The 24,558-nt window shown below is 37.4% G+C and overlaps 1 protein-coding gene across 1 annotated transcript; it reads left to right on the top strand.

Annotated features, from left to right (window-relative positions):
• Window positions 1–1,952: 1,952 nt before the first annotated feature.
• LOC117907277 (protease Do-like 1, chloroplastic) lies at window positions 1,953–24,229 on the top strand. Its single transcript, XM_034820771.1, has 8 exons — window positions 1,953–2,403; window positions 2,993–3,115; window positions 20,108–20,279; window positions 22,192–22,229; window positions 22,737–22,935; window positions 23,036–23,188; window positions 23,327–23,461; window positions 23,941–24,229. The coding sequence occupies exons 1-8, from the start codon at window positions 2,015–2,017 to the stop codon at window positions 24,016–24,018; spliced, it is 1,287 nt and encodes a 428-aa protein (XP_034676662.1). The 5' UTR covers window positions 1,953–2,014; the 3' UTR covers window positions 24,019–24,229.
• Window positions 24,230–24,558: the final 329 nt, after the last annotated feature.

Raw genomic sequence — 24,558 nt, forward strand, 5'->3', positions numbered from 1 at the left:
CGAGGTCGGTCGACATCTCAAGGGAGATGTAGATATATTAGTTGTCAGCCCATCACATCGTTAGTATCAACATCTTTATAGTCCCCTACCTTTTTATCCTCACGATTAGTACAGTTACCCATCTTTTTAGACCTACCATCAGTGCAACCCCCTACCTCTTTAGACCCACCATCAGTACAACCCCCTATTTCTTTAAACTTACCTTCAGTTTAGACCCCTACTTCTTTAGACCTACCATCAGCACAACCCCCTACCTCTTTAAACCTACCATCAGTACAACCCCCTACCTCTTTAGACCTATCTTCATTACAACCTCTTACCTTTTCAAACTCACCATCAGTGTAGATTGACACATCTACTCAGCTAGATTTACCGCTAGCCATTCCGAGGGGTAGGCGGGGCCTACGTCGACTTAGATTGCTACCTCCACTACTATCTCTACTTCCAGCTCCAACCCCATCACAGACAGATGTTCTTCATGTGTCACATGCAGTACCTGCTACAGTTACAGAGGAGCATCCAAAAATGAAGAGAGTACCAGTTACATATAGGTTCTCTCCTTGTGGAGGCATGTGAGATTATATATGTTTTTTTTTCCACTATATTAATATTTACTGGGTATTTTTTGTGACTTTGATTAAACTACTAAAAATTACATTTTGTAGTAGACTTTTTCTAATTAATTTCATTAACTAATTTTGTCAAAAAATCTATATATGACAACTGCATCTTAAGAGTATACTAATATTTCGATAAATATAAATTTGTCATAATACAAATAAATTAATATATAAAAAACAACAAATTAAATATCTTAAATTAATAAATTATACAATTTTATATATTATTTATATGTTATATAAATTTATTATTTTAAGATTATTAATTTATTAATAAATAAAATATTCATTTATAATATCTTTTATTTATCAATTTATATTTGTTGAAGTAATGCTAGATTCTTAAGTTTAAATATAAATAATTTATTATTAAAGTATATATTTTTAATTTCAATAATAAATTGTAATTTAATAGTTTTTAATTAAATTTGAAAATAATTTTTTTTGTTGAAATCTCAGTTGGTAATTGCAGCTTAAAAGTATACTACTATTTCGATAAAGATAAATTTGTCATAATACAAAAAAATTAATATCTTAAAAAACAACAAATTAAATATCTTAAATTAATAAATTATACAATTTTATATATTATTTATATGTTATATAAATTTATTATTTTAAGATTATTAATAAATAAAATATTCATTTATAATATCTTCTATTTATCAATTTATGTTTGTTGAAGTAATACTATATTTTTAAGTTTAAATATAAATAATTTATTATTTAACTATATATATTTTTTATTTCATTAATAAATTGTAATTTAATAAATTTTAATTAAATTTTAATTTTTTTAAAAAAAATTAACTGAAGTCTCAGTTAATAACTTTGGTTTTAGTTAAAAAATGAGGTCGCATTTAGCAACTGCGACTTTAGTTAAAAAATGAAGTCTCAATTGGTAACTGCGACTTCAATTAACAAATAAAGCCTCAGTTAACAATTGCGACTTCAATTCAAAAATAAAACCTCAATCGCCAATTGAGACTTTAACTAAAATTAAAAAAAAAAAACCTTTTTATGATATGACACAATTTGAACATAAGTTTTGTAAAGTAGTTAAATCCTATATTTTTTTTTTAATAAATGGACCATTTTGAGCCAAAACTCCCGTTTGGCAGTGTGTTAGGTTTCTGAGTATCTGGACTGATGTACAAGGTGCGTGCTTTTGGAACCTCTCTACCCGTTCAAAGCTAGTGGCCCCACAATCGGACGGCGGGAGTCCAATTCTTTGATGAGCGTCTATCATCACTGATGGGTTGTTGAATGCATAATAGCAGAATGCTCCAAGAAATCGGCAATCACATAAAAGTATACAGTAAATGGAAATGAAAGAACTAAAAGCAGTCCAGAAAAAGACTCAATCGCACAACAGCAGGTGTCTCTTCACTCTCATGGCTGCTGCGTATTCCCTCATTTCCACATTCTTCTCCAACTCTCCTTCCCCTTCCACCGCATTTTCTCGCTCCCCAAACACAAAATCTATTTTCTCCCTCTCCAGACATCGGGTGTGCCTCCATCGGAGCCCTAATCTCACCACCTTCGCCCTCCACAACCACCACAACCATTCCTCCCAAGCCCCGCTCTCCTCCGCCCTTGATTCTCTCCTCGTCCTCTGCACCTCCGTCGCTCTCTCCTTCTCTCTCTTCGTCGCCGATGTTGACTCCGCCTCCGCATTTGTGGTCACAGCTCCCCGAAAATTGCAGAACGATGAGCTCGCTACTGTTCGGCTGTTTCAGGAGAATACGCCATCTGTTGTCTACATCACCAACCTCGCTGCCAGGTACTGAGTTGCCGTTGGATCTGTTAATTTACCAACTGCCGCAAAAGCTTAATCTGTTATCTATAAATGAGGAATAAGCAAGTGAAAGTGACTGAAATTTAGAACTACACATAACCAATCTCACTGCTAGATATCGAGTCAATGTTGTATTTGTTTAATTAACTACGAACCCAAAAGCTTAGGCTGTTAGTTAATAAGATGATAATGTATAAACTCAAGTGATGAACCTTAAAGTTGAAATTTTTGAACAAATAGGCCTCTCGTACTCAATTTCAACACAATCTCTCTTGTCTACATTGCAAGTTTTGTTTCCAAGTGCTAAGATGCAATTGATTTGTTAATTTACCAATTGAGTAAAAAATTTAAGCTATTAGGTAATCGTCCAACGATATATAAAACGGGGAGTAAACAAACAGAGTCCTTAATTTGAGACTTTTGGTAACTAGAGCTCTGATGCTATGATAAAGTACTGGTTAACTTAAAAAATTAAGCTGTTGCATAACTGGCCAAGCCAACAATCTATAGGAATTTGGGACTTGTGAGGACTTTTGTGGTTGATTCTGCTTGATTTGATGCATTTGATGTGTAGGCAGGATGCATTCACATTGGATGTGTTGGAAGTGCCGCAGGGGTCTGGTTCAGGTTTTGTGTGGGATAAGGATGGTCACATTGTCACAAATTATCATGTAATTCGTGGTGCATCTGATCTCAGGTTGGTTAGCTTTTATGGAGTTATGTTTTTTGTCGGTGGTTGAAATTTTGTGTTTATTGCAATAGCTTCTATTATGACTACTTTTGATTTTGAATTATTTGATTTTATTCTTGTTGATTTCGGGTCTGCACAATGACTCAAATAGTATAGTGATTGGTATATAAGAGGAATTGCACGATTAAAGTTGCGGAAGATTAGGCCTATTAGGGTGCCTAGTTGGTTAGGGCAAGTGCTGGGTTGTGTGGTGAGGTGCACGGTCTTGGGTTCGATTATTGTCGCTGGTTGAATACCCTAGATTATCTGGTGGTGGTTGTGGCGGGTGCCGATTACACCCCAAGGTTTGTGTCCCCATGGGGAGTCCATAGGGCTCTGCTATTAAAAGTTCCTTGCTTGTCAGAAAAAGAAATCTATAGAAGATTAGGTGTTCTTTATGGTTTTGGAGCTTTAGAACCCTATTTGTAACAAGTTCGTTGGAAATGTTTCGATGTGAATTGTCAAGGTGTGCATGTAGGAAGTGAAAATTTGATGAACTAATTTGGTACTAGTTTGTCATTGTGTTGGTTTTGATTTGTCCAATTCTTTAATGATCAACACACAAGAGGAATGGTACGATTAAAGTTAGAGAAGATGCAGTGGCCTCTATTAGTTTGGAGCTTAGACACCCTAAGATTTTGAATAGGCTAGGTGTTGATACTGGTATGTGTTATAGCCTAGGGACAAATTTTCAAGGTGGCAATCAAAGGGCTCATAGTGCATTTTCAATGTGTTTAATAGATTGGGTTGGGCAAGCTTTAGGGTTGCTTGACCTTTGTATTGGCTTGCTAAAGATTTCTAATTGTTGCATGACATGAAACCTGTTTGACCATAATCTACTACTGTGATCTTGCTTTGCTTAGGATCTTTACTTGTGGCTAATTATGTTATAATATGAAATACTATTTTGTTTGTAACATTACACAGTGGGAAATAGTAGAAGAAAAAAAAGGCCGAGGTGAAATGTAAACACTAACCTATTTAACTAAGTTGTGACTTCCTATGTTTTTAGGGGTGGTAATTGGGTTGTCTTGTGTCAAGTTCATATCACATCAAGATAAAAAATGATGAATTTTAGTTTAGCTGAACATGATGCAATTAATAATTGTGTTGGATTTTTTTTACATGACTTGTTATTATGTGAGTAGCATAACATGATCCATGTAATCCATTTAATGGATGGATGACATTGGGTTGGGTTAAGGTGTTATAATCTAATACAAAAATTACATGAGTAATCCCTTTAAGCTGAATACAATTATGACACACCTAATGCAATTACAACTTGTTTAACTCATTTAAAACTTTAAATTTACATGAACTATAAATCAACTTATGTTTCAAAATGATTTACCAAATATATAATAAAATTATGATCACTTATTGATAAGAGCCTTATTTAAAAAAAAAAAGGAAAATCTTAAGATCTGCAACTATGGGAATAAATGGGTCATATATGGGTTGAGTCATAATTGTGCTAACACAACACTATAAATTAAATATGCTAGAATAGGTCATACTGAAGTTGATGGTTTTAATTCAAACACGTTCCATTTAATAAACAAATTAAGGGGGTTGACATGAATACAACATAAACATGATTAACCACAACTTAAACCCGCTAATTTTGTGTTGTTTTTGAGTTTTGTTTGTGAATTGTGCTAAAAATTGCAACCTCTATATATTTTTGTGGAGTTTGCTAAATCCTGAACTTAGCAAAAAAAAAGCATTAAATTTTCAACCATTTGATGCTAGCTAGATTAAATATTTTCTCTTATCAAATTCACATACTTTTTGCTAGTAATAGTGTTTGAGAATTTGTGTGATTCTTTGACTTTTAGAAATCAATGTACAACTATAGAGATTTTGGAAAAACTAGAGTAGTTTCCTAATGATAACAATTTCCTATTTTTATGTAATTAGTTAGGTTGTCCCCTAGTTTATGGGGATTGATAGGATTGTCAAAATGTCCTTAAATAGGTTATAGTTACTTTGTATATATATTCCCTTCGTACATTTTACTTAGAATACAAAAAAAATCATATTTTCCCTCATGGTATCACTCTTGCTCTTTGGGAAAAATTTCTAAACCCTATGGCCTCTCTTGTCAATTTTTTTTTTCTTGAGAAATTCGACTCCTTGAAAAATCTCTTCTAATCGTCCATTATTCAGTCCTGCCCATTATTTAACCATGTCCAAAACATTTGAAGTCAACCTTATTTCTATGATAACTCAAAACCAATTTGGAGAGGTGCAATAAAACTCACCAAAAGAGGAGTTGTAGAATATTCAATTGTCATATCAATTGAATGGTAGAAACTACCTACCCGTTAGGGTAGCTTAGTTGGTCAGGGCGAACACCGGGAAGTGTGGTTCTAGTAAGTGGCACAAGGTCCTGGGTTTGAATCCTGCCATTGATGATATCTTGAATTACCCGATGTTGGTTATTGCGGGGCGGTTAGCACCCTGAGGTTTGGGTCCTCATGGAGAGTCCTAAGAGCTTAGCCATGGAAGGTTCCTCGGTTATCACAAAAAAGAAAAAAAAATAAAAAAGGTAGAAACTAGCTACAATGGTTACAAGTGGTGAAGACTTTTTTAAAAGAAAGGGAAAATTAAGCTATTTGATGGGAACTAGACCTACTCAAAATGATCTTGCATTTGTTAAATGGGACAAAAAAAATTCCATGATCATGTCTTGGTTATAGAATTTGATGTTGCTTGAAGTAAGCGAGACTTGTGTGTTTTTGCAACAGTAATGAGATCTACAGAGTTGAAGATCAGATGACTTATCTAAGCTGGCTTCTCATGTGGTTTGAGGCGTGTTCAAGGTTGAAGATCAACTTAGAGAAGAGTGAGTTAGTCCCGGTGGGTAGGGTGCATGATATAGAGGATTTGGCTTTGGAGTTGGGTTGTAAAGTGGGTGGGCTCCCTTCCTGTTATCTGGGTTTGCCTTTAGGGGCACCCTTCAAATCAATGGCCGTGTGGGATGGTGTTGAAGAGTGTTTTCGTAGAAGGTTTGCTATGTGGAAGAGACAATATATTTCAAAAGGAGGGAGACTCACTCTAATTCAAAGCACTTTTTTTAGTATGCCTATATACTTTATGTCTCTCTTCTACTTGCCAAGAAAAGTGAGGCTGAGATTGGAGAAGATCTAGAGGGATTTTCTATAGGGTAGGGGAGCTCTCGTCCAAAAGCCACACCTTGTTAGGTGGAACTTGATTTGCTTGGATAAAAAGAAAGGTGGGTTAGGTGTGAAAAATTTAGCTCTGATGAATAGAGCTCTCTTATGTAAGTGGAATTGGTGGTATGCAAATGAAAGAGAGGCTTTTTGGAGGCGAGTCATAAGTCACAAGTATGGTGAAGAGGACGGGGGATGGTGCACTCGGGAAGTAAGTGGGAGATACGGTGTTGGACTTTGGAAAGCAATTAGGAAGGAGTGGTTGCTTTTAAATGGCAGATTGGCCTACCATGTGGGTAGTGGGCAGAGAGTGAGATTCTGGATGGACAAGTGATGTGGAAATGAACCACTTTGTGAGTCATTCCCCTCTTTATTTTCCATCTCTTTGTCGAATGCGTGGGTTTTGGATGTTTCGAATTCTGTTGGTGATGGGGATGGCTGGACCCTTCTTTTTGCAAGGGTGTTTAATGATTGGGAGATCGAGGAGGTGGAACATTTTTTGCAGAGGATCCAAGCCTTCCGGGTGCAAAGGGAAGAGGAAGATAGAGTGTTCTGGACAACTTCAAAGTGTGGCGCTTTCTCAGTCAAGTCTCTTTATTTTATGTTGGAGCTTGGAGGCTCTTCTTTGTTCCCTTGTGATAGTATTTGGAGAGTGAGAGTGCCTCCTATGGTAGCATTCTTTGCTTGGGAGGCTTCCTAGGGTAAAGTCTTAACTTTGGAGTAACTTCAAAGAAGGGGGTTCTCTTTGGCAAACATGTGCTTTCTTTGTCTATCGGAAGTAGAAATGGTGGATCACCTTTTACTTCATTGTGTCAAGACGCGGGCCTTGTGGAATCTTCTTTTCTCCCTTTTTGGTGTGTCTTGGACTCTTTCGTGTACAGTGAAGGAAACTCTTCTTGGATGGCATGGAGAATTTGTGGGGAAAGCTCATAAGAAGGCTTGGCAAATGGCTCCTTAGTGTATTTTTTGGTCAGTTTGGAAGGAAAGGAATTTTTTAGCTTTTGGGAATGTGGAGCTTTCGCTTTAAAGATTGAAATATTCTTTTGTATGTAATCTTTGGTCTTGGGTTAGGGTTTCTTTAGTTTTGAGCCCTTCTTCTCTTGTAAGCTTTTTAGACTGGTTAGGCTCTAAGTAAGGGAAGTTGGTGTGTTGCTTTCCTTTCCCCTTAGGGGTGTGTCTTTGGGCTTGTTTGTATACTCCCTGTATACTTGGAGGGCACTGTTTTTTGGTGCTTACTCTTTTCGTTTAATATACTTCCTTTTTATCGATAAAAAAAAAAAAAAAAAATGAGATCTACAAGATAGTTTACTAAACCTACTCTAAGATGCAAGATGCAATCTTGATTTGTGAAATTAAAACAAAAATAACAACCAAACAAGGTTCTCTTTCAATCATTGAATACTATAATGTCATGAAATGAATTTGGCTTGAATTGGACTATTATCAGAATTTTAAAATGAAGTGTAGTCAAGATGCTGCCATGTTACTAAAGCTAGTAGAAAGGGAAAGGATTTTTGAGTTTTTTGTAGGACTTATTGTTGAGTTTGTCCAAGTTCAAGTGCAAGTTTTAGGGAAGGAAACTTTACTTTCATTGCAAGGGTTTTCTCAATAATTTGAGCGGAAGAAAGTCAAAGGGATGTTGCTATGGTTTCCACAAAAACAAATGATAGAGGAATATTGAAGGACAAGGAAGCACAATTGAAACAGGAATGGATTGACAAGGTCATTCAATTGGGATGGAGTATGGTGCACCTATTGTAAGAAGCTTTGTCACACCAATGAGACCTATTGGAAACTCTATGGCAAAACCCAAGGAGTAGGTCGGAATGGTGTTTTTAAGATTGGACAACAAAGAGGATAGACTCACTTAACTAATGCAAAAGGCCATCATTATGAGAATTACAATTCGAGTGGCTTGAAGATTGAAGGATTCAATAAGGAGGAGATAGAGACGCTGAGAAATCTCTTTAGTTCCCTTGAAAGACCAAATGGATTGTGCTCATTTGCAGAAATAGGTAAGTTTCCTACTTTTTATGCCCTTAGTGCCTCAAACGCATTCCACAATGGTTCTTGGGTCTTAGACTTAGACTTAGGAGCAACCGATCATATGAAAAATTCTTCTCGGTCATTTATCTTATAATCCTTGTCCTAGTAATAGGAAATCCAAATTGTAGATGGCTCTTTCACTACTATCATAGGTTAGGGAGCCATTACTTTGTTCCCCTTTCTTCCGCTAAAGAATGTGTTGTGTGTTCTTAAATTATCCGCCAATCTTTTGTCTATTCATCAAGTTACCAAATATTTGGATTGTAGAGTGATTTTCTATCAGACCCATTGTGTCTTCTAGGATTGAGTTACGAGGAGGATGATTGAACATGCTAAGGAAAAGGATGAACTTTATTTCCTTGAGACAAAGGGTGGTAATAACAACCGGCCTTCACATTCCTATTTATCTAAGAATTTTTTTTTTCCAATAGAGATGACATTTGGCTTCAACACTTTCATCTTGGACATCCATCATTTAGTTTACTCAAATATATGTTCCTTTTATTGTTAAAAAATGTTGATGTTAGCATTTTATAATGTGATATTTGTGAGTTTGCTAAACATCATCGTGCTTTCTTTCCTTTGAGTACTATAAGGTCATCTTCTCCATTTTCTTTGACTCACTTTGATATTTGGGGACCATCTAAAATTCCTAATATTAGGGTTCAAAGTGGTTTGTCTCATTTATTGATGATTGCATGAAGGTAACGTGAGTTTTTCTCTTGAAACAAAAATCCCAAGTAAGTGAAGTTTTTTACAAATTTTTTCGAAATGATCAAAAGCCAATTTAAGGTTTGCATTAAGAATTTAAGGAGTGAATGTGAGGGACTATTTCAATCAAACCCTATTACCTTTTCTTCAAAAAGAAGGTATTGTTCATTACTCATCTTATGTAGATACTCTAAACAAAATGGAGTCGTTGAACGGAAAAATAGACACTTGAGGTTACATGAGCCCTTTTGTTTCAAACAAATGTTCTTAAATCTTATTTGGGAGAAGTCATGTTGACTACAACACATGTGATGAACCAAATACCCTCAAGGGTTCTAGGGTTTGAAAGCCCTATTAGTGTTTTTTCCAACCATTTTCTAGATTATCATATCACTTGTAAGCTTACTCTGAAAGTTTTAGATATGTTAACTTTGTCCATATTCATGCCCATAATTAGGGAAAACTTGATCTACGTGCCCTAGAGTGCATCTTTGTAGGTTATTCTACCACAAAAGGGGAGGATATAAATTCTATCACCCACCTTCAAGAAAATTCTTTATCTCCATGGATGTTCCTTCATTGAGAAACAATCTTGTTTTTCTAATCCTTATCTTCAAGGGGAGACAACCACTATGGAAGATAAGGATATGTATTTGCTTGATCTTCCTTTTCCACTAGGTTCATTAGGTTTTACTTTACCTTGGCAGCCACTATCTTCCTTTATGTCACTTGAGTCACTTCCTAAAAATCCTACCAATACTAGGCTAGAAAAGCCTAAAACAAAAATTCTTGCCTTAGTTCTTGCTAATGTCCAACCACTCCAAGTGTACTCTAGGAGAAGGATGTCCATTCCTCCACCTATGCGAGTACAAGAATCCAATTTGTAACCAGGTATGGTAACATAACACCTTTTCCTACTATAAATGATATAGATGTTCCCATAACACTTCGGAAGGGAATTAGAAATTGCACGCAACATCCAATATCCCATTTTGTTTCTTTGGACAAACTATCTTCTCAATACAAGAGCTTTTTCACCCAAGTGAATTTTGTTCAAATTTCTCAAACTCATCATGAGGCTCTTAGGGGTAAGAATTAGGAAAATGCTAGTGAACCTTCCAAAAGGAAAAGGCTTATGGTGTGTAAATGAGTGTTTATGGTGAAATATAAAGCTGATGGGTCTCTAGAAAGATATAAGGTAAGATTGATAGCTAGGGACTGCACTCAAACTTATGGGGTTGATTACCAAGAAACTTTATGTGATTGTGCTCTTATCTTTGGCAGCTAACCTTGACTGGTGTTTGCAACAATTTGAGGTGCAAAATGAAGTTGTACATGGTGATTTGGAAGAAGAAGTGTATATGGAGGCACCGCTAGGTTTTGACAAGTTTTTTAACAAAAATAAAGTTTGCAGGTTGAAGAAAACTTTGTATGGGCTGAAGCAATCTCTGAGAGCATGGTTTGGAAGATTTGCCAAGGTAATGTTGAAGATGAAGTCCAAACAAAGTTGAGGAGATCACACATTGTTTATTAAACACTTGACTTCAAGGGGAGTTACAACATTGATTGTTTTTGTTGATGATAAAATTGAGATGGGTAATGATACAAAGGAAATGCAATAACTTAGAAATTGGTTGGCCAAGGAATTTGAAATAAAAGAACTTGGAAAGTTCAAGTATTTTCTAGGAATTGAAGTAGCTCGATCAAAAGAAGGAATATTTGTGTGACAACAAACGTATGTATTTGATCTCCTCAAAGAAGTTGGAATGTTAGGATGCAAGCCTATTGAGGCACTGATTGAACCAAATCACGATCTAAGTGAGGCTAATGATGATATACTAGTGGATCAAGGAAGATTCAGAAGTGGGTTCACGCATACAGTTGGATATAGCATACGTCATGAGTGTGATAAGCCAATTCATGCACAATCCAAAGGATGTTCATTTTCAAGCAGCCTATAGAGTTCTAAGATATCTTAAAAGTACCCTAAGGAAAGGAATTTTGTTTAAGAAAAGTGTAGAGCTAAGCCTTGAAGCATACATGGATGCTGGATGGGATGGCTTGGTTGTGGACAGAAGGTTGACTTTGGGGCATTGCACAGTACTTAAAGGAAATTTGGTAACTTGGAGAAGTAAGAAGCAAATTGCAATGGCAAGTTCAAGTGTCAAGGTAGAGTTTAGAGTTGTGGCTCATAGTATTTGTGAATTTTTGTGGTTAAAAATCATTCTTGATGATCCGAAAATTAAGTGAGAGGCACCAATGAAGTTGTACTGTGACAACAAATCTATCATTGACATTACTCATAATTAGGTTCACATGACCCTACCAAACATGTTGAAGTAGATAGACACTTCATTATCGAGAAGCTTGACAAAGAGTTGATATGCACTTCGTATGTCCCAACACATGGACAATTGGTAGATATTTTGAAGAAACTAAGAATGATTTGAAAATTCATTCAAAAACTATATCTTTTTACATAAACGTATCCTTATTTAACAAATACACAGAGAGCAATTAAAAAGGAAAAAAAATACAAATATGGAAGAACACAAATTATCCACAATTAGGGTCTCAATCCTTCCCTATTATCCTACCAATCATTATTTAAAATTATAACGGATTTCCACACTCCCCCTCAAGTTGGATCATAGATATTAATCATGTCCAACTTGCCAATAAAGTCTTCAAAGCTTGATTTCTGTAACCCCTTGGTGAAAATATCGGCCAATTGTTTCCTTGTAGGGATATAAGTCATGCAAATAATCCCTTTCTTAATTTTTTCCTTTATAAAGTGTCTGTCCACTTCTATATGTTTGGTTTTGTCGTGTTAAATAGGATTATGAGAAATACTAATGGCAGCTTTGTTGTCACAATAGAGTTTAATGGGGAGCTCTATTGTAATGCTTAGTTCTTCCAACAGTTTCTGCAACCATAGTCTTTCACACATACCTTGTGCAACTACTCTGAATTCAGCTTCGACACTGCTTCTGGTTACTACACTCTGCTTCTTACTTCTCCATGTTACTAAATTCCCCTAGACATAGGTACAGTAACCTGTAGTAGACCTTCTGTCATTTGCTGATCCCGCCCAATCTGCGTCTGTATAGATCTCTACTTTCTTACTATCACTCTTCTTAAAGAATAGTCCTCTCCCTGGAGAACCCTTTAGGTATCTGAGGATCTTACACACTGCTTCCAGATGACTTTCCTTTGGTGAGTGCATGTATTGGCTAACCACACTTATAGCGAAAGCAATGTCAGGTCTAGTGTGAGAAAGGTAGATCAGTCTACCTACTAGTCGTTGATATTTCTCTCTATCCACGGGCTTTTCGTCACTTTCCATTCTGTTTCTTGCCTTGATAAGGGTATCGCTTGGCTTGCATCCCAGCATGCTAGTCTCAGTCAACAAGTCAAGTACATACTTTTTTTGGGAAATACTAATTCCCTTACTTGATTTGGCGACCTCCATTCCTAGGAAATACCGCATTTGACCTAGATCTTTCACCTCAAATTCTGTGGCTGAGACCTTCTTCAACCTTTTCACTTCTCCTGTGTCATCTTCAGTGAGAATGATGTCATCGACATACACGATTAGAATGGTCATCCTTCCATCATTGGACTGTTTGAAGAACATAGTATGATCCGACTGTCCCTGTTGATATCCTTGGTTCTTAATCACCTTTGCAAATCTATCAAACCATGCTTTGGGTGATTGTTTGAGATCATAAAGGGATTTCTTCAATTTGCATACCCTGGTTTCTTCTCCTTCTTTACAGAACCCTGGTGGTAACATCATAAACACTTCTTCTTCTAGTTCACCATTCAGAAAGGCATTCTTGATATCAAACTGATGGAGTGGCCAATCGAGGTTTGCTGCCAAGGATAAAAGAACTCGTATAGTGTTCAGCTTTGCTACTGATGCAAATGTCTCAGTATAGTCAATGCCATAGGTTTGAGTGAACCCCTTTGCAACTATGCGGGCTTTGTATCATTCTACTGTGCCATCCGCCTTATATTTCACTGTGAATATCCATTTACAACCCACTGGTTTCTTCCTCCTTGGCAAATTCATCACTTCCCAAGTCTCATTTTTTTCCAATGCCCTTATTTCTTCCATCACAGCCTCTTTCCATTCTGGAATTTCGAAGGCTTCTTGAATGTTTTTAGGAATCTAGATTCTGTCAAGGTTAGTTGTAAAAGCACAACACTTCGCAGAAAGAGAGTTATAAGACACAAATTTTGAGATAGGATGGAGAGTACAAGAACAAGGTTGTTTCCTAAGAGCAATGGGTAAGTCATCTGTTACCTGATCAGAATTGGAGCCATACTCCCGAGGGGTTGGAACAATCACCGGTTCTGACTCTTTTAGTGCTTCGGAGCTGAGTGTCTCATTGAACTTCGATTTTGGCCTCCTTGAGTAGACAAATGTTTTCCTATTTGTCTGTAATTCCGTATCTCCCCCTGAGTTTAAGTGTCCTTCTGTATTAGGCGAAGGGGTAGATATAAGGCACGGAGTGGATTCAAACATAGCAACATCAAAATAGTCAAAGGTTAAGGAAGGTCTAGTTTCACTCATGGACTCCCCTTGAAGCGAGTAGTAGGGAGTATGCTAAAAAAATGTGACATCTAGGCTAACATATAGCTTCTGAGAAATTGGGTCATAACATTTGTAGCCTTTTTGTGTGGAAAAGTAGCCAAGAAAGACACATTTAAGCACTCTGGGATCAAATTTGTTCTGCTTAAGTCCGTGAGTGTGGACAAACACAGTGGACCCAAAGACACGAAGTGGAAGATGTGCATCAAGTCTCGAGTGAGGGAAAAACTCTTGGAATTTCTGGAGGGGTGTGACAAAGGATAGGACCCGACTAGGCATTCGGTTAATAAGATATGTGGCTGTCAAAATGGAGTCACCCCAAAAATGTGAGGGCATGTGAGAAGTAAACAGCAAAGCACGACCAACTTCAAGAATATGTCTATTTTTCCTTTCTGCAACCCCGTTTTGCTGAGGGGTGTCAACATAAGAACTTTGATGTATAATATCATTTTCTTGTAGGTAAGTGCTCAAGGAGTGATTGAAATATTCAGTACGAAGAATCTGAATTTGGTGTGAAACTGTGTTTGTATCATAGAGTGAAAGTTCATGAAGACTGATCGAACCTCAGTTTTATCAGTCAACAAATATACCCAACATAGGCGAGTATGATCATCAATAAAGGTAATAAACCATTTTTTATGGGTCCTATTAAGGGTACGTGAGGGACCCCATAGATCACTGTGAATCAGAGTAAATGTTATGGATGGTTTATACTTAGATTTAGGAAAAGACGCCCGATGATGTTTGGCAAGTTCACACACTTCACACTGAAAATTCAATAAAGTTTTATTTGAACATAGTGAGGGAAATAAATGTTTTAAATATTGTAAACTAGGATAACCCATCCTTTTGTGCCATAACAAAAGTTCACTGTCCTTAGGATAAGAGGTAGAATTACAAACAGTAGGAGAACTTTATCCAAGCACCTCGGTTTCGTTGAAGTAATATAGACCCTCATGTTCCTTAGCACTGCCAATCGTCTTCCCCGATGATAGGTCCTGAAATTGCTTTGGTGCCTAAGAAAAGTCAATCTTTTAAAATCTCAGATTATAGACCTATTAGCTTGGTTACAAGTTTGTATAAGATAATTGCTAAGGTCTTATCAGGGCGGTTACGCAAAGTTCTTCATGAAACAATATCTGGTTCTCAAGGAGCCTTTGTTGAAGGGAGACACATTCTAGATGCTGTGTTGATAGCCAATGAAGTGGTGGATGAGAAAAGAAGGTCAGGGGAGGAAGGAATTGTTTTCAAAATCGATTTTGAGAAGGCCTATGATCATGTGGATTGGGGCTTCTTAGATCATGTGCTTCAAAGGAAGGGGTTCAGCCAGAAATGGAGATCGTGGATAAGGGGCTGTTTGTCTTCTTCTAGTTTTGCAATCCTAGTTAATGGGAATGCAAAGGGTTGGGTTAAGGCTTCTAGAGGTTTGAGACAAGGAGACCCTCTCTCTCCTTTCCTTTTTACTTTAGTGGCAGATGTTCTGAGTAGGTTGTTGTTCAGAGTAGAGGAAACTGGGCTTACTGAGGGTTTTTCTGTGGGGAGGGATAGGACAAGAGTGTCTTTGTTACAGTTTGCAGATGACACTATCTTTTTCTCTAAAGCCTCTTTGGAACATCTTCAAAACATCAAGATTATCCTTTTGGTTTTCGGGCAAGTTTCTGGTTTAAAAATCAACTTAGAGAAAAGCACCATTTCAGGTATTAACACTAGGCAGGAGCTATTGTCTAGTCTGGCCTTGGTTTTTGATTGTAGAGTGTCTGAGTGGCCTTTATCTTATTTAGGTCTTCATTTGGGAGGGAACCCAAAGACAATAGGCTTTTGGGACCCGGTGGTTGAGAGAATTTCGAGAAGGTTGGATGGTTGGAAAAAGGCCTATTTGTCTTTGGGAGGGAGGATTACTTTAATTCAGTCTTGTTTGTCTCACATCCCTAGTTACTTCCTCTCCCTCTTTAAAATCCCAGCTTCAATTGCTTCAAAGATTGAGAAGATGCAAAGGAATTTTCTGTGGTCTGGGGCAGGGGAAGGGAAGAAAGATCATCTTGTCAGATGGGAGGTTGTTAGCAGACCAAAGGAGTTGGGAGGTTTGGGTTTTGGGAAGATTTCTTTGAGAAATATTGCTCTCTTAGGGAAATGGCTTTGGAGGTTCCCTAGAGAAAGGAGTGGTCTTTGGCATAAGGTTATAGTGAGTATATATGGGACACATCCTAATGGATGGGACGCCAACATGGTGGTTAGATGGTCACACAGATGTCCTTGGAAGGCTATTGCTCAAGTTTTCCAGGAATTTTCCCCTTTTGTTCGCCTAGTGGTGGGCAATGGGGAGAGAATTCGCTTTTGGGAAGATCTTTGGTGGGGTAACTAATCTTTGTGCTCGCAATTTGCTGATCTTTATAGAATTATTTCTGTGAAAAACCTCACTGTTTCAAATGTCCTTGGCAATTCCTTTCCATTGGCTTGGAATTTAAATTTTCGCCGCAATCTTACCGATTCAGAAATTGATCTCCTTCAGAGATTAATGTCCTCCCTCAGTTCAGTGCGTTTCTCTCCTTCTTTGGCAGATTCTAGAGCGTGGTCTTTGTCTTCATCAAGCTTGTTTTCAGTGAAATCTTTTTTCTTGGCCTTGTCAAAAGTCTCTAATCCTATTTTGTTCCTTCCGGCCAAGTTTTTGTGGAGTTCAAAAGCCCCTTAAAAGGTTAAGGCCCTCGCTTGGTTAGTAGCTCATGGGAAGGTGAACACCAATGACAAGTTGCAATTGAGAAGACCCTACAAGTCCCTCTGTCCTCAATGGTGCATTCTTTGCAAAGAAAATGGAGAGTCGATTGATCACCTTTTTCTTCATTGTCCTGTTACCATTGGACTCTGGAACAAGTTGTTCAAGCTAGCTGGGTTGGTTTGGGTCCCTCCAAGGAGTTTTGAGGACATGTTGGTTATTGCTTTTAAAGGCTTGGGGAACTCCTTAAGAGGCAAGACTCTTTGGCAAGTTGCTTGCCTTACTTTGGTTTGGATAGTGTGGCAAGAGCGAAACAATAGGATTTTTGAGGATAAGGGGAGATCGGAAGAGACGTTATGGGATTTGATTTTGTTCTATTCCTCTCTTTGGGCCTCTTGTTCTGCAGCTTTTAGAGGAGTTCCTTTAAATGTGTTACAACTCAACTGGAGTGAGGTTTGCGCTTCAAAAGTTTGAGTTTGTGGGGGTTTCTCTTTGGTTTTAGCTAATGTTGGGTGTTTTTCTGGTGTTCAGATTGTGTAGGAAGGACCTCTCATCCTTCTAGTGGTTTCTTTTGATTCTTTTTTCTTTTCTTTCTCCTGTATCTTTCCTTCTATTAATATATTTCTCTTCGTTTCTGAAAAACACAATAAGATGGTAGGAATTTAGCTGAGCAATTAGACCTTTTGGTTAACTGGCTAATAGATAACAAATTGCAAGATAAATTAGGTACATGTAGGATAAGGTTGAGAGTAATCGCTCAGAAATACGAATACTCCCTTTGACAGCAATTGGTGATAAAGTACCATCTGCAATTTTTACTTTTAAATTACCGGCACAGGGAGAATGTGTAGAAAATAAATGATGAGCATCAGTCATATGATCAAATGCACCAGAGTCAATAATCCAGGGAGTAGTCTGAGACATGGTGCTAAGGGCTGTCAAAAAAGTACATTTTTTTGCCAAAGAACCAGAGGATAAAGTGGTAGAAGACTGACCAGAGGCTTGGAAATTAGAAAAAAGCTCATATAATTTCGCAAGCTGGTTGGAATTAAACCTCACACTAGAAGTTGATTGACAAATTTCTGTGGGCGTTTTGTTTGCTTGGGTTTCGGTGGAGGCCTGATGACTATGGGCTTTATTGGGCTGTCTGGGCTTCCAATTTGCGGGCTTGCCATGTAAAGCCCAACAAGTGTCTTTAGTGTGACCCAACTTCTTACAATGCTCACAATAAGTCCTCTTGGATTGTCTTGGGCTTGGGCCACTAGATCCAACAACATGAGGCCCACTAGCAGCAGCATGGGGCCCACGTCCAACAACAGTATGAGGCCCATGAGTTAAAAGGGCTGAGCCCTCAGGCCCAAAGGAGAGATCCGACATCACTCTCCTTCTGCTTTCCTCTCGCCGCACCTCGGAGAAGACTTCTCGGATGGAGGGCAACGGCCGGCGACTGAGAACCCTACTCTTGACGTCATCAAGCTCACGGTTCAGCCCTACTAGGAACTCGAAGACCCTTTCGTTCTCCATTTTCTTCTTGAAGCGCACACTGTTCCCCTTGCACTCCCACTCCTCTTTGCAGCTGAGATCGAGATCTTGTCACAGACCCAACATCTCGGTGTAGTATTCCGTGACTTCCCGATCTCCTTGCTTCATCTGCCAAAGCCGCATCTTGATTTCAAAGATTTAGGAATCATTCTCAGCATCAGAATACGTTTCCTGTATCGCATCCCACACGTCCTATGCTGTTGGGAGGAACATGTAAGTCTTTCCAATGGTTGGTTTCATGGAGTTAATCAAGCATGAGGTGATAAAGGAGTTTTCGGACCACCATTTCTGGGATGCTGCTACATCGGTCGGAGGTGGTCGTTGAGTCTCGCCGATAAGGAACCCTAACTTTCCCTTTCCGTCAATAACGAGCTTGATTGCTTGAGCCCACTCTCTGTAATTCTTACCATTCAGTTTTTCAATGGTAAGGTGGAGTGGGGAGTTGTTGAATGCACCGACGAGGCCCATCGAAGAGTGTATCTCCGACACTCTTTCATAGTGGTTTCCTCTTTGGGCATCCATGGATAGGTTAGGGTTTTAGAGCAAATGAGGCTCTGATACCATGAAGAAACTAAGAATGATTTGAAAATTAATTCAAAAACTATATCTTTTTACATAAACGTATCCCTATTTAACAAAAGGTTAGGGTTTTAGAGCAAACGAGGCTCTAATACCATGAAGAAACTAAGAATGATTTGAAAATTCATTAAAAAAACTATATCTTTTTACATAAACGTATCCCTATTTAACAAATACACAGAGAGTAATTAAAAAGGAAAAAAAAATACAAATATGGAAGAACACAAATTATCCACAATTAGGGTCTCAATCCTTCCCTATTATCCTACCAATCATCATTTAAAATTATAATGGATTTCCACATATTTTAACTAGGGGATTGATTAGCATTTCATTCCAAAATATTACAGGCAAACTAGGAATGAATAGTATCTATTCACTAGCTTAAGGGGGAGTATTGGGGAATCTGTGTAATTCTAACTTTTAGAAATCAATGTAAAACTATTAAGATTTGGAAAAGTTATAGTAGTTTTGTAATTGTAACAATTTCCTAATTTGTTTGTAATTAGTTAAGCTGTCCCCTGATTTATGGGATTGATAGGATTGTCAAACTGTCCTTAAATTGACTGTAGTTGCTCTGAATATATAATCCCTTTGTACAGATTATTCACAAAACATAAAATCATTTTCCCTCAAATATTTAACCATGTCTTTCTTGCATCCTCAAGCCATGTTTTAGCACCCTACAATTGGAATAAAGTCACTCCTGTTTACTGGTTCAGTATCATCGTTCGTCTTGTATGATTGATCATGTTAGACTTCTTCCCCTCACCTAGTCCTTCTCATTTGGTTGTCCTTTGCCTCTCAAGAATGCATTTGTTTTTTTACTCTCTCTCTATCTCTCATAAGTGGGTATTGCCACTAGTCTATCTCAAGGTCCTTATTCCTGATTCTATAGCAGTTTATAATGTACTTTTTTACTTTGTGGTTGTTTGATGGTTTAAAAGTACACAACTCACCAGAATTACCTCTCTACTTTACCCAACCTGCTTCAATTCTCTGTGTGATGTGCTTGTTAATATGCCACTTATTATGGATGAATGGATCCAAAATGACAAAAGCAGTCACTTGGCCAACAATTTATTGCCCTTAAATTCGTATTTTGGATATTACTGAAGTTAAATTCTGTCTTTCTAATGCTTATCCTTTAATTTTAAAGATTCTCTCTCTCTTCGTTGTGTCTAAGCTCTAATGTTAACTTCTAGCAGTAGTTTTGTAAACTAAAACTATATGGTCATCTAACAGTGTATATCATGGGACTAAATGTTCCTAGCCATTTCTTTCATAATCAATGTGGAAAGATAATGAGCTCATCATTGATCCCTGCATAAACCTGTCATGTTAGGAAATTTACTCATCTCTTCCCCCATTCTTCTCATGCTAGTTGCCCCTTCATCATCTGTGGCTTTGAATGATGTGCCAATGTTACAAATATCCAGAATGGGAGATTTCTTGTGATTGGTTGAAAAATATTTGGTTTCACATCGGATTCTGGTCTTTGAACTTCCTGAAATTTATGACTCTAATTTTAATACAGGTATGCTTGCTCATTTATATATTTGTATTTGAATTAAATTGCTGCTAGTTATTTACAGGGTTACTCTTGCTGACCAGACAACTTATGATGCAAGAGTCGTTGGATTTGACCAAGACAAAGATGTTGCTGTTTTGCGTGTTGATGCACCAAAGGAGAAGCTGAGACCCATACCTGTTGGTGTCTCTGCAGACTTGCTTGTTGGCCAGAAAGTCTATGCTATTGGGAATCCGGTGAGTTCAGATTTGCCATTCTGCTTTTTCAAGTTTGTTATCTAAACAGATGCACAATCTTCATTAATTTTGAACTATTCCTATGACTAAATTTTTTGCATGGCCATGGCTGATATATTTAATAATCAATAGGCGTGAATGCAGCAATATCTATGATTATATGGAATTACTTAAGTTTTTGATTACCGAGTGGATGGTGGGTGAATTAATGTTTTCAGTTAATTGGAGAACAGCATGTGCATGAGGGCCACTGCAAGCCACCCCCACCTGTGCATGAGGCATGGTGGCAGGTGGGGCTCTTGGGGCCTCCCCATCAGGAGCGGAATGGCTGGCTCACGCCTGCTCTCCCCCTGAGGGAGTTGTAATGTGTTTGCAGGTCATTCTGCTATGCAGGTTCCACAATGATCGTTCCACACAGGGAGAACAGCATGTTTTTTAAAACTTAAAACATATAATGTCCAAGGAAATCAGGAGACCTCACAAAGATATTGGCCTAAGCATTTGTTTCTTGTGTACAAAATAGTGGTGAGATGGCAGATAATTTATTCTGCACTGCCTCTTCTGCTATCATTTATGATAGGATTTGTTTGGGCTTGTTAAGATTCACTGGCTAGTTTTTAAGGAGATTTATATTATGATGCTTTTCTCCTTGATGGTTTGGTAGAGGGCTAGGAAAAGAAGGGTGTGCCTTTTGAGCTACTATCTGTGTCCTTATGTTAACAAGGGATGCCAAGTTCTTTGAAAACAAACAGGCCTTGTTTCAAGAGTTGTGGGGCAGAGAATGGTTTTTGACTTCCATGATTTTCAGTTTATATAGAATTTGACAGTATTCCTTTTAGCATCATTTATAGGGATTGGTGAGCAGCTAGCTTTGGGAACCAGAGTAGAGATTGGACTACTCTTCAGAATCAATGGAGCCCATACCCACCCCTGATCAAACAACTTTCAGGGTTTCTCAAACTCAATTTTGATGGGAGTTCCCAGGCTAACCTAGTCTAGATGCACATTGGAGAGGATGTTCAAGACCTTATGGGTCTTTGTCTAAGCTTGTTCTCTGCATGCAGTCTTTGTGTTGCTTTGGATGTGGAGACTTTAGCCTTTCAGTGAGCTTGAGAGAGGCTTCTTTCTTGGGGATCTCTTATTCTGTTGTATACTGTTGTCTCTTGGGTCTCTTCTGAAGGGAGAAATTTGTGGCAGTTTGTTCTGTAGGTTAGGACAATAATGATCTTAAAGGATTCTGTCATTTCCTTTCAATGGAAGCCTATAGATCATCAAATGAGCTAGCTGATGTGCTACCCAAGAGATGAGCTTGGTCTAACGAGGTTTTTATCAGGGACCATATTCTCTAGGACCTTGCAAGGGGTTCTGTAGTCTCATTTCATTGGAAGCTTAGATTGTCAAATGAGCTGGTTGCTGTGCTAACCAAGAGGGATTCTAATGAGATTTCCATACCCATGACTGCTTTTGGGGTCAGACAGTCTGGTTCTCATCATTTTTTTCTATTCCTTTTCTTCTGTTCTCTCTTCATGACAGGGTTTCCTCATCCTCCCTTTTATTTGTATTTATTATTTACCTCTTTCAATATATTCCATCAATTCTGATAAAAATATATTTACATATAGAGCATGAATTGATGATGAATTTTCTTCCATCTCTTCTGCCCCAAAATGTGATCAAGAGGATGATATAGGACTCTAGAAAATGCATATTTTGTATTTTAGGATTGGTGCCTGAAAAGAGACACGAGGCTAATTAATGGTTAGTGCTTTTAATATTCTTAAGATAACATGATTGTAAGAGCTTAATGAAACTTTTATTGTCATATACAATGAATGATAAAGTTTCATGCATATTTTATATCATTACAATTAACAAAATGGTACTCTGGTTTTTGATGCCTACATTTCTGCAGTTTGGACTTGATCATACTCTTACAACTGGTGTTATCAGGTAAGAGGTCCATACTGGTTGTCATCTTAAAATATTATATTCAATTCATTTATGATTTATTTATATTTCAATTTTTCATGATATGTTCTAATTTCACTCTCATGAGATTTTTGCACCAAAATGCTATTGGAAATATCCGAGGAAATTTGTCTTAGAGATGACTTTTAAGGCTAGTAAAAACTGAGTAATTTATGAAAGTATGACTTAGCATTGAAACTCTAATAATTGTTTGCTATCTATACTAAGACAACCAGAAGGAAACACAGTCACCACACTTATGGTGCTCACAAGGTGACTTTGAACCTGTTTTCCCAAAAAAAAGAACATCTGTTGTATATAGTAATAGGAAATAGATGTTGCAATCTACTGCAGAAAACAAATTCACACTTGTCAGCTAAATGTTGAGGAAAAAATGCAAATTCTACTATCCCTATCTGTCCAATATACTAAAATTGGCCTGTCTATGAAAGTACTGCTTTCACTGAATCATCCTTTATATCTCTACAGTGGGCTTCGGAGGGAAATCAGTTCTGCTGCTACGGGCCGTCCAATTCAGGATGTTATACAGACGGATGCTGCTATTAATCCTGGTAATAGTGGAGGACCACTTCTTGATAGTTCGGGAAGCCTTATCGGGATAAATACAGCTATATATTCTCCCTCTGGTGCATCTTCTGGTGTCGGATTTTCAATTCCAGTTGACACTGTAGGTTACTGCTCAAATTTTGTTCTTTCATCATATGAACGTAGTTAGATATAGAAATGCACATGCTTTGGGATAATTTATCCTCTCATATACAATTCAGGTAGGTGGCATTGTCGACCAATTGGTGAGATTTGGAAAAGTCACAAGACCTATTTTAGGAATTAAGTTTGCGCCTGATCAGTCTGTGGAGCAGTTGGGTGTAAGTGGGGTCCTTGTTTTAGATGCTCCTGCAAACGGTCCTGCCGGCAAAGCGGTATTCTTGATCTTCCTTGTTATATCCCTGAGTTACATTTATCATTGATAGTAATTTCCTGTTAGGCGAGATGCTTCAATTTGGTACTCATTCTAAGAAAGAGTAGCTCGTGCTAAATCAAGGCTGACTTTTCTGCAGGGCCTACTACCAACCAAACGTGATGCCTATGGCAGGCTTATTTTAGGTGACATCATAACATCGGTGAATGGAAAAAAGGTTTCTAATGGAAGCGACTTGTACAGAATTCTTGACCAGTGTAAAGTGGGTGACACGGTATGCTTCCTTCAACCCATCCGCTATATTATTATTTCTGGTTTTGTGATTTTGCTACGATTCTCCACATTTCACCCTGCAACTCTTATCACCAATAATAATGTTTTTCAAAAATTAAAACTTGCATGTGTTTAGAGCTTTAAAATTGCCATAATCTGATGGAGGTAGCACATTTGAACCCATTCTCCAGGTTGTAGCTCTGTAGGAACTTTTATTTTATTATTATTATTTTTATTTTATTTTCAAAGTGAACTTCCTCTTTAGGCAACATTGGGAGGTGATTACTGAACCCTTGGTTCACAAAAAATGATTTCCTTGAAGCTTCCACAAACATCAAAAGCATAATCCGTGGGATCTTTTTCTCATGTGCGCATCTTGGGCATGACAAACCACCTTAAAAACTGTTGTGCATGAATGTTGAAGGCTGACTTACATCAAAACCAATAATAGCTAAGTATTGATTGTGTTGAGATACTCAGGTGACTGTGGAGGTGTTGCGCGGTGACCACATAGAGAAAATCCCTGTACTCCTTGAGCCAAAGCCCGACGAGTCTTAAAGACTCTTAGATGAAAACAAAAAACAAAATCATGGACACGAGAAAATGCCAATTGCTTTTTGTGTATTAATTGTTTCACACCAAATGATGTTGTAAATATTCCATCCATGTTTTATGCATATTTACTACTGAGTACAAAAAACTTATCCTCTGATCATGAATTTTGTTTGATTCTTTCATTGGAACCGATCGTGTGTTAGCTTGTTTGACAGTTGAGGGTTTCAAAAACCAAAATAACGGAAAAGTATATTATGTTTTAATATTTGATATTTATTTGGTTTATTTTCATATTTATTGATTTTAATAATTTTTTGGACACATTAAAAACATGACTAATATAAAATAAATAATTAGTGAGAAAAAAAAATTAAATATAACAATAAATACATAATGGACACAAAATGAAACTATTATCTAACAAATAATATGCGTGATAATTTCAAATATTAATTATAATAATACATTTGATAATTTTGGATTTAGATTTAGAAATTATTTTTATTGTTTAAAGGTTTAGTCTATAAGATTTATGTTAATTAG

This window comes from Vitis riparia, chromosome 18 (genome assembly GCF_004353265.1).
Source record: "Vitis riparia cultivar Riparia Gloire de Montpellier isolate 1030 chromosome 18, EGFV_Vit.rip_1.0, whole genome shotgun sequence".
Lineage (NCBI taxonomy): Eukaryota > Viridiplantae > Streptophyta > Magnoliopsida > Vitales > Vitaceae > Vitis > Vitis riparia.